This window comes from Archocentrus centrarchus, chromosome 2, assembly GCF_007364275.1.
Source record: "Archocentrus centrarchus isolate MPI-CPG fArcCen1 chromosome 2, fArcCen1, whole genome shotgun sequence".
Taxonomy (NCBI): domain Eukaryota; kingdom Metazoa; phylum Chordata; class Actinopteri; order Cichliformes; family Cichlidae; genus Archocentrus; species Archocentrus centrarchus.
The window spans coordinates 21,501,246-21,511,623 of record NC_044347.1 but is presented as its reverse complement, the minus strand read 5'-3'; the positions used below and the strand labels follow the sequence as shown (position 1 = coordinate 21,511,623).

Below are 10,378 nucleotides of genomic sequence, written 5' to 3'. Positions count from 1 at the left end.
TGATGGAAAAGAAATAAGAAAAGGCTGCTGTGACATAATTGTTTTTGACCTCATTTGAGAACGTGGAAATATAAGCTAATCTGTGAGGAATGCCGTCGGCAGCCAATGGGAGGCTAGCCTGCACCATGACAAAGCCAGAGGCTTGGACTTGGTTTCCAGCATATTATAATGTTTCTAGACAGTGACCATATATGATGCTTGACTTTGAGCTCAGTCCCCACCTTAACCACTGCTGCAATAAGTCATCTGAACTGGGGTTTAAAATATAATGTTTGTCAGTGAGTGTCAAGTGCCCTCCAAAGTTACAGAACCACCTGGGGAAGGAGGGGGCCGGGTGGCTGGCTGAGTCAATTAAAGGACTCTCTGGCAATTAAGCACAAATGTACTCCTTCCCTTTCTAGCGGACAAATCCACCAGTTCAGTTCAATTTTATTTATATAGCACCAAATCAAAATAATAGTCGAAGGAAAAATTTCCTTTAACAGGAAGAAACTACCGGCAGAACCAGGCGCAGGAAGGGACAGCCATCTGCTGTGGCCGGTTGGGGCTGAGGGGAGGGAGACAGGACAAAAATGTCCTTGGCGCAGGGCGTTGAGGCCCTTTTTATGTCTTGTCTTGCACCATTTTGCAGGCAGTGAAGCACTTTGCCCTGCCAGTCTCAGCAGCCAGCAACCCATATCTGTATATCTGCTTGACTGCCAACCAAGCAGCAGATTTGACTGGGTGTAATGAGTGTGTAAAGAAGTGATGTAGACAGCAACAAATAATTTGGACAGAGGCTTTGTCACTGGAATTCAAACACATTATAAAGTTTGGGGCATTTGCTGATGCCATTGTTTTACTTGGAAGTCAGCATGAATCTTTTTAGGAACAAAGGTTACGGTTAAAGTTAATGCATGATTGCACTTCTGCAACAACCTGCATTTTGTAATTTGTTACAGTTTGTGCTAGCAATGGCCTTTGCGAGGACTTCTTTCTAGTAATGGTGTAAACATAAAGCACTAGAGAAGGAAGGCTGCGCTCGTGTAATTTGCACAACAGTATTCCTAAGAAGTATCGTAGCCCATCATAATGAATTGAGAAGGTTATTATCTAATTATAATCATTTTAAGTGCAGAAGCTGCTGAAAGGCCACTCACTGCTGTCATCAAAAGCCAGTTAACTACAAAGTACACAGCCATTACCAGTGTGCTACTAATAACCCCTCATATCAGCCCCCCCCTCAGAAAAGCACTACTCCACTGCAGTAACGGGAAATGGCAGAAAATAAATGGAAAAAGCGCTCACTTGTCCCGGTCTTTGGTCTCCCTCATTATTTTTATCATCTCTGGCAAAAAAAACCCCAAAGTTTAATTCTGCAGGTCTCAGATCTGTTTTTAATGCAAGCAGCTTTAAAATCTTCTCATGAGAATCAATGTTTATTTGCTTTTAAGGCAGTGGGCTTTAGGGACCCCCCCTCCCCAAGAGGGCCTCAAAGAAAAACTCTGGATGAAGCAGGATGTTCGGCACTGCTGGCCTGCAGCATACCCAGCTACAGCCCTGCAACTGCTTAGAGCAAACCCCTCTGTGGGGCCATCGAAGAGTCTGCGACACAAATGAGAGCCGGAGCTGCACATTACTTTGATTTTTCTTTATTTCTTTTCAATAGATTTTACACTATCTTGCTGGAACCAAAGAAACATTTGACTATAGAAACATAAAATAGCACAAAATATATGCAAAAAGAATACATTTTAAAAAAATGATTACACTGAAACTGTAAATCTGATCAGGGGCTTCTTGTCAATCTGTGTTCATGTCTTTGTTTTGTTGGCGAGGTCCACTGCAACAGTGATGACACAGGCAGTCACACTTCATAACCTGCAGTCTCCGGGGCGTAGTGTCCTCTGCTGGCTAAAGCTGTGAATTGCACGCTTCAAGCAGTTCCATTGTAAGGCAATGGGGGGGCCAAAAGATTACACCACAGATTTGGGAGACTGGAGGTAAAGATCGGTGACTGTCTGCACCCCACCCCACCCCCCCCACCCCCACCCCAAATTGGCCTCGTGACACGTACTTTAAAACCTTAAAAACATGATTTCCGATATAATGATAATTCAAATGAAACTCTGAAGGGATTTGAGAAGAGAGACCCACTGAGGTCTCTTTAATAAATTTAATAAGAGCTTTTTTTCAAACATAAAACCTTAAGTACGATGGACTCAAGATAAGGCAAAGTGTTTGGATAAGCTGAGTCTGCTCAGTTGACCAACTGCTCAGAAAGTGCTTTTACGATCAGTCAATCATTGCCGACACGTTTAAAACAAAACAAAAACAAACAAATCAGAACAATAAAAGAGGAAATCCATACACGGGGGTGGGGGTGTCACCAAATGAGGACATTTTGTGTACAGACATATTTTTTTAATTCACTAGAAACATTCAGTATCATTTAGTAAGAAAAGAAAATATCGTTTTCTCTCATGCAACGTGTCGAAGTTATTCACCGGTAGTATCTGCTATTTACTGATGAACAGATTCACCCTTAAAGGAACCGAAAAACAGAACAGATCATTAAACAGTATGAAAGTGCAATCCTAAAGTCTAGTGATACATAAGCCTCGAATAAAATGTATCCATGTGGAACCTAAAGGTCCTTTGTCAGGGGGGAAAGTCGTACATCTTATTAATTTATAGATTATTTAGTTCTTATATATATATATATATATATATATTTATATATATATTTATATATAATCTATGTAACATTGATGAATTTTATATCTCTACGCGTTACAGTCACAGCACTATAAAGGCTGCACTAGAGGTTATTTGCTAATGAAAATATTAGGTCATTGTCATCTCAGAGAAGAATAAGAAATGTTCGTATCTTCTTAACAATCTACCGTGTGTACAGTGTTCTAGCAAAGAAAAAAAAAAGAAACAAAAATCAACTTAACAATGTCATTTACAAAAATACCCAACTTTAGTAATTGCAACATCTGGTTGCCACTGCAACAACTTATGTTATGAAATACTATTATACTAGAGTGAAAAGTACATCTTTTTTGACATTTTCTTTGCTTTTTTTGGTAAAATGTTATCTATACAATAAACATTTTTTTTCCCCAACAACACAAGCGACTCTATAATTATGCTCATTACTGCAACGCCGTGATCGTTCCTATGGATGAGAAGGCAAGAAAGGTCCGGTAAGCTTTCCATCGGGAGGGGGCTGTGAGAGGGTGGGGTTGACTTTTAACCCCCCCCAATCGCTCGAGATGTGCGCGACCTCTCGTTCGCCGGCCCGACGGGTTAGACCTTGAAATGACCGACCGTGCAGAACGTAGCACAGCTCAATAAATTACATTCATTTCAAAATAGAATAGTTTACAACAATTTTTTTTTTGTTGTTTTGACTAAAATTTTGACCAAGTTTAACATAAGATAAATTACAACAAAATACAACTTTTTTTTTTTTTTTTTAAACCACCTTCCACAAATATTACACACAGATCAGAACGCGTGTGAGGACATTCAAAGTGAATGGGAAAAGGAAAAAAGAGAGAATAAAGTGTATGATCGTGGATTGTCAATGTTAATCAAGCACCATGAAATTACATCAGAATTTTTTGAAAAAATGTCAAATAAAATTTAGTGTTATGAGTTAAAACACACTGCTAGTCATCAGAATGCAAAAAAAAAAAAAAAAAGACAAAAGAACATTTTATGCTCTAAAAAAAAAAAACAAATGATTGTTCCAGGAGGGGGAGGGGGAGGTGGTGGAGGGTTTTTTTTTTCCTTTTGGATGGGGCGGGGGGGGGGGGGGGGGGGGGGGGGGGGGGGGGGGTGTTTCAAACATACTCTGATAGTAGACACAACACAAACTCTTAAATAACTCTGAATACATTTCTAGAACCGTGAATATAAACTCTCAAAATAAGAGACACTTTACATACATTACACAGTTTACAATACATTTGTTTTCTCACTCACGTTCCTCATGTAAACTCCTCAGAACTGTGGTAAGAAAACGATGGGACGCTGTGAAAGTCACCAAACATTCTACAAAGCTATTTTTGATTTGTCGTTTCTCTCCTTCCGTTCGTGGTGAGAGTCACTTGTGATGTTAATGAGCGCTCGCCAAAGAGTGCGATGTCTTTCCCGAAGAGTCCGAAGAGTTAGCTCCTGACAGCCCAGTGTGTTGTGTCTGTGACTTTTAGTGATACACTCTGGATGCACGTGTTGTTGTTGATGAGTACATTTTTTTTTTTTTTAGGCACTTCTACAGTTTTTCTATAATGGAACAGGATTATCGGTGATAGTAGGGTTGGACAGGACAACCGACGGTCACAGATAGCCCTCCAGTCAAAGTTCAAGTCATCTGTTTGCTTGACGGGTGTCGTCGAATGCACTGTTTGTTTGTTTTTTGTTTGTTTTTTTTGTTTTGTTTTGTTTTTTGTTTTTGTTTTTTGTTTTTTTGTTAAGTCTTAGCACTTAAATCCTTCACCCTCCTCCAGGTAAAAAGCTCTCCTACCAGACTTGGTGTCACCATCACGTGCCAGACCCCCAGTCTGCCGGCAGACCATCAGTCTCCAACACACACACACACACATACTCACACACACGCACGCACGCACACACACACACACACACACACACACACACACACACACACACACGCGCACACGCACAAGGCTTGGCATGTCTGGAACGAACCCTCAAGCTTTGCTGAGCCCTTGGCACAGACCTGAGCCTTTAGGCTTTTTCGGTAATGGCCACGACTATCTTCTGACTCCTCCTGTCACGACTGCACGCGCAATCTATCAAAGATCGGAACCCAGCGACGCAACTGAAAAGGGCGAGTGGGTCCTATTTGCAGTGGCAAAAAGGGGAAAAAAGAGAAAAAAAAAATATTCAAGGGTGTTAAAATGTGACCTCTTCCAAACCTCAACTTTGGCAAGATGTTTCCAGAGATGAAAAGTTGGCAGAGGGAAGGGAGGACGAGCTTCATCATGGCATCTTAACAGCATCAGGGGCAGACGAGGGTCACGGAGGAACCCTCGCGGGGACAATCGCATTAAGAAAGCATGACCTGTCTGCCCCGAGGACATTCAACTTTTGCAGGGAGAAAAGCAACAACCACAAGATGAAAAAAAAAAAAAAAACCCCCAAAAAAACCTTGAAAGCGGTGCTGCATGCGTAGGTGTGGCTGTGCATGGGTTTTCTGTGGCTCTTCCTGTTTTCCACGTCGACATTAAACACTATATTTTCATACAGTGCAAATCAAACATCGGTTTCTTTTCACTAACCGAAGGGCTGAATATTGTGCAGGTTGGTTCTTAGAATAAATATGCAAGAGGAGGAGATCCACGGTATTCTGAGAGAACAGTTGTTAAAATGACCTCTATAGTGTGTCTGCTATGTATGTACTATACATAAGTATATTTTTGACATTTTATTGTTAATAGTTTTTTTTCTAGCAATACATACAGTAAATATCTTTTTTTTAAATGTTTTTCTCCTGTGTGTGTGTGTGTTACACCGGCACTGCAGTTCTTATGGTTAAATTGAAGTGTTACACTCTTAGCATGCAGGTTGCTGGACCTCTATGGGAGAGGTAAGGTAGTATTTACAGAGGGGCTGTTTTGGGCTTCCTAGTGCAGCTTCTTGACACTCCGTTCCCTTTCTGACGCTTACTTCAGGATGATCTGCAACACAGAGACAAAGACGGCCACAAGAAAGGAGAGAGCAGTTTAGTTTACCTATAAGACACAAACTTTATCTACAAGAAAAGCTATTATGATCAAAGTGTATGATACGCTTTACAGTGAAAAATAGTATCACTACAGCTCAAAAGTTTGGCCATGTTTTTAAAAGATTCTAAAATAACAAGAAATTGATCAGAAATACTGTGAAACATGATGTATAAATAAGGGAATCACTTTATTTTCAGACCCCGTAACCTACTGCAGTTTGGGGGGGGGGGGGGGGGGGGGGGCAAATTATGTTTTATTATGAAAATAAAATTCTGCATTGAAGAGCAGAGGATTTTTATTTGTGTGTGCTGTCACTTAAAGTTGTTGCTGGAATCAGCCAAGAAGATTGCAATAATAAATGAAGGCCGTTCCCAGCTGGAAATTGTAATAACAACACAACAGTGTGCATGGGTGTAAGAGGACAGAGAGAGACGTGAAAAACTGAGCATGAGGACAAGTTTGCAGGTCCTCAGCGGGCATCTTCATTAAATGGTATCAGACTGTACTGGTTTCTTGCACTGTAAGCATTAAATTAAGTTTTTTGGCATGTTTTAAAGGTAATATTGAGACTATAATCTTAGGCAGTTGTTTGCACTGTTCCAAATCATTAGATTAGCTGGTTAGCGTTAAGTTAGTACAGGTCTTTAGGTCTGCAGCCAAAGCTGAACAACATGTTCGCGTGTGCCCAAGAGCTGTGGCAGTCCGTCCATGTGGCATATTGTACATAATCATGGCTTTGAAGCAGACTGAGACCAAAGCAACAGGTAGGAGGTGTTTACCGCAACAACGATGTCTGAGAAAGGTCAGATGAGCACAGGTAAGCATTTGCCTCTGAATAATACATCTCTGCTTTATTGATGAGTTGCGGTAACACCACCAGCCTGGTGTTTCATGCAGATAAGAGCAAAAGCTTCTAACTATTTGCAAATGGCATTTGACCCTAGTCCGGCCACCTCTGTTTGTATTCTCTCTTTAAGAGATAAAGACTAATCCATGACACAACAAAGAGGGAAAGAGAGAGTGTGAGATTGCCTATAAGGGCGGGGGGGCGGGGGGGGGCTGACAGGTAGGAGAGCTGCTGCTGGCTGCCATCATGTGGGTGCCACTGGCAGCAAGCCAGCGCAGAACAAAGCTGCATGCTGCTTGTTAATAGACAATGGACAGCCAGCAAAGGACAGAATGCCACTGGTCACGTCACACATCACAGGAGGTCACCACAGTGGGCGAGAGCGTGTGATGTGCGCGGGTCGAGAGAAAAGTGCGCTCCATAGTGCAGTGTGGAGACAGGGGAGGGAAAAAAAAAAAAAATTATGGGATGCCAGATGGGTGGGATTTAACAGATAGGACGATACAAACAAACGCCAAGAACTGTTTGCAGGTCCTGTTTGCCTTTGATTTGCTGCAGTGATGCCAGCAGCACGTTTCAGCCCAGAACGAGTTAGAGAGACGGCAGATGAAGAAGACGTGTTACAGAACCACAGCGGACCTTTAAACTGCTGCAGCTTCTTTTTTTACCCTTTAATATCAGCGAATTATCAGAACTGCACGGGATCTTAGTGACCTAGTTTGCAAATTTCACAAGATAAAATAATAATTAAGTGATAAGAATTAATGCAGGTTCCCCTCTACAGCGAGGTGAAGGATCCGACTCTTGTCCTCTAGCTGAAGAGCTCCTCGATATAACAATGTGTAATTCTACTTGAGTGTAATCTTCCCATCGGTCCAGCAGCCAAAGCGATCCCCTACAGGCTGCAAGTCTTAATACATTGCAATTTAGCGACAGCAGAGGGTGCTGCGACTTCACAATCTCCAGTAAAACGTAGCACTTCCCTATTAGAGACCCCAGCAGTCTTAGCACATGGTTAATATGTGCACGGACATGCAATGATGTGCGCCACGTGAACAGTTCAGAGGGTCACGCATCGACCAGACTCCTGACGTCTTAACGTGTCTGCGACATCCTGGCCTCACGTGGGTGCGTAACACCCTTTAGACACAGATCCCCTCCACTGAACACAATGCCCGATTAATTAGCGAGTTCTGCTCCAACTGTCTCGGCCCAGGATTTATGTTAAAGAAGCGACGCGCTAACTGAGGGTAAAAGCTGATGCCAGCCAGCCAGTATAAGGACAAATGCCGCACTGTTCAGGGCCGAGAGACGTCAGCAGCCTGTGCCCTTAGAAAATGCCTGGGTGTGTATTCTGAAAAACTATATGATTGGGATTGACTGTACTGCATGCAGCACAGCTGGTGATTACAAGGGCTAACTGTGTCCAAGGCCCCGTTCATACCTGGCATTAGCTGGAGGGATCGTTTATATGGGGTGGGGAGGAGGTGAGCGAAAGAGTCGGGGGGGATGGGGGGGGGGGGGGGCACAGACGGAGACAGACAGCAAAGGCTGACGTCAGTGTTTCTCCGGCTCCTTGTCCCACATGCATCTTTAAAGAGCAGCTCTGCTTCCTGCTGCTACTGCTGCTGCATGCCAATTACAGGAAGAGTCGGTGACTCACAGGAAGTGCACACACTGCTGGCCTATGAGGGGCAATAAAGCACAAAGTGGTGGGACCAGACCCACGGTTAATGACGGAAGGGGGAATCTTGGAGAAAAGATTAATTTTCTTTTTTTTCAATTTTGCAATGGAAGCTGTAACTTCATACAGTGGGAGCCTTAATCTTCATTTTTAATTCCAGATGGGTCATAGATAGCACTTTTATAGGCAACTGTTCAATTCCAAAGAACTGATCGTCAGCGTATAAACTTAATTTTAAATATATATTTTACATTGAGGCACTAAGACAAAAGGATAAAAGAAAAATATGGGGCAGTAGAGGCAGAAAAAAAGAGATATTTATAGAAATATTTATATTTGTCCTTTGCGTCTTTTGCTGTGTTGTCATGTTGAATTCACTTAAGATCATTTCCACATGCCGTGTAGCAGAAACATTTTTCATCTGTTCGTCTGTGTGTCCTCAGCGTACCTCTATACAGAACTACCAGTAAATGATTGCCAGCTGCGTGAGGCCGGTGTGCCAGCATTGTGCTGAAATTTCCAGGTTTAAAAATGGGGCACGCATGCGTCACTCTGGCATCCAGAACCTGGCCTTGCTTCCCTGGCTCTCGCTAACACGTGGCAACAGGAGAGCCGCCGATCAGGGGCCATTTTTAGACAGCTTCTGTGATCATTTTTTCCTGTGTCTCTCACCCTGACAAGTGTAGCCTAGAACTGCTTCCTCACATGATTTATTCTCCCTTTTATCCTGCAACCAGGAAAAGGTAAAAAAGGTGAAACTGAGAGGAGTGGAAACAGGAATAGATCCAACATAGCTGCTGTGACGAACCGACTGTTAGGTACTGCAGAAATCACCCTGGTGTGTTTGCTTGAATGTGTGTGTGTGTTTGCAGAGCACACAAGCAGTACAGATGAGGCCCCTACTGCAGATGGAGAGGCTTATTTGACAACAACAAAGAGAAGTGGAAAATAAAACTTAAAAACAGAACATGCGAAAAACAAAAAAAATCAGGAAGTAGTGCAACACAACACAACTACTACTTGCAAATGTGGGAGCTCTGAAGAAGTGCTCGTCAGGTTTGCCTAACGGGGGCTGTGTTTTATAAGAGGTACGACGCTCAGGTGGCTCTTTTGCTTTAAATTCTCTAGAAAACACCCACTCACAGGCTTTCATGCCTGTGTGAGCTTGCCCTGTGCAGGTGCACGGATGGACAGATGGGGATGGGCTAGGTGTGGGTTAAGGTTATGATGGCCCACTATTAGGAGTACTTATTCAGAGCTCCAGGGACTGATGAAAGAAAGCTTTAAAAGGAGCAAACCTGATTGGCTGGTGCTGTTGCTGCGTAGGGGACACTTGTGGCAGGAGTTGTTGCTGCAGAGACAGTAGCAGGCGTAGCACTGTACATCATTGGGACTTTGTTTTGAGGGTAGGAAAGGGGACAGGGAGGAGGAGGAGGAGGAATGGGGGGGAAGAGGGAAGGAGGTGGTAGCAATGGACAGGTAGGTGGAGCATTATGGTAATCATGGTAACAGTTGTGGTGCGTGTGTGGGTGCGTGTATGTCAGCGGGGTTGTTGTTTGTTGTTGTTGGGTGATGTGGTGGTGGTGGTGGCGGATGTTACAGAGAGCCAGCAAGCCATCGTTAGGGTTACACCGGCAGATGGCATGCAACCATTCACAATGCAAAGCAAAGGAAGTCAGAAAGAAAGAAAGAAAGAAAAAGAGAGCATGGGAGAAAAAAAAAAAAAAAAAAAACAAGAGGAGAGAAGCTGATTACAATCACAAGTAAGGAAATTTATGTGGAAAATCAGTTTGCTGTTTTCCCAGAGAAGTTAAAGGGCACAAGACACCAATCACGATGAACAATGATATTTTTGGCAGCGGGGATGGGAACTTTCAATTCGCGTGGGCTGACGAGTCAAATAGCAGGCGGCTGTTTGGGCTGCCGTAGCGTCGCGTTAAGAATTTCTAGTCGTCGTATTACTCTTTGCTGATGCTGGACCTGCTGATGTTATCAGCTGAGAGGGTTTTTTTTTTTGTTGTTGTAATTCCCATCCCCTGTTGGCAGAGACAAATGCTCCAGTTGTGTGTAATTTCTCTGGGAAACTGATTTAAATTTCCTGATCAACAC

The 10,378-nt window shown here is 43.0% G+C and overlaps 1 protein-coding gene across 13 annotated transcripts in view; it reads right to left on the bottom strand.

Moving 5' to 3' along the window:
- Window positions 1-3,827: 3,827 nt before the first annotated feature.
- Window positions 3,828-10,378, bottom strand: part of LOC115794613 (muscleblind-like protein 2a) — a 51,646-nt gene continuing 45,095 nt past the window's right edge. For 7 of the 13 annotated variants that reach the window (XM_030750228.1, XM_030750237.1, XM_030750221.1 and 4 more), the window contains 2 exons: window positions 9,568-9,662; window positions 3,828-5,690 (listed from right to left, as the gene is read on the bottom strand). In XM_030750228.1, coding sequence (XP_030606088.1) covers window positions 5,676-5,690; window positions 9,568-9,662 — 110 coding nt within the window. In that variant the 3' untranslated portion in view covers window positions 3,828-5,675. The remainder of the gene's footprint in view (window positions 5,691-9,567; window positions 9,663-10,378) is intronic. The other 6 variants (XM_030750268.1, XM_030750289.1, XM_030750304.1 and 3 more) reach the window with 3 other exon arrangements.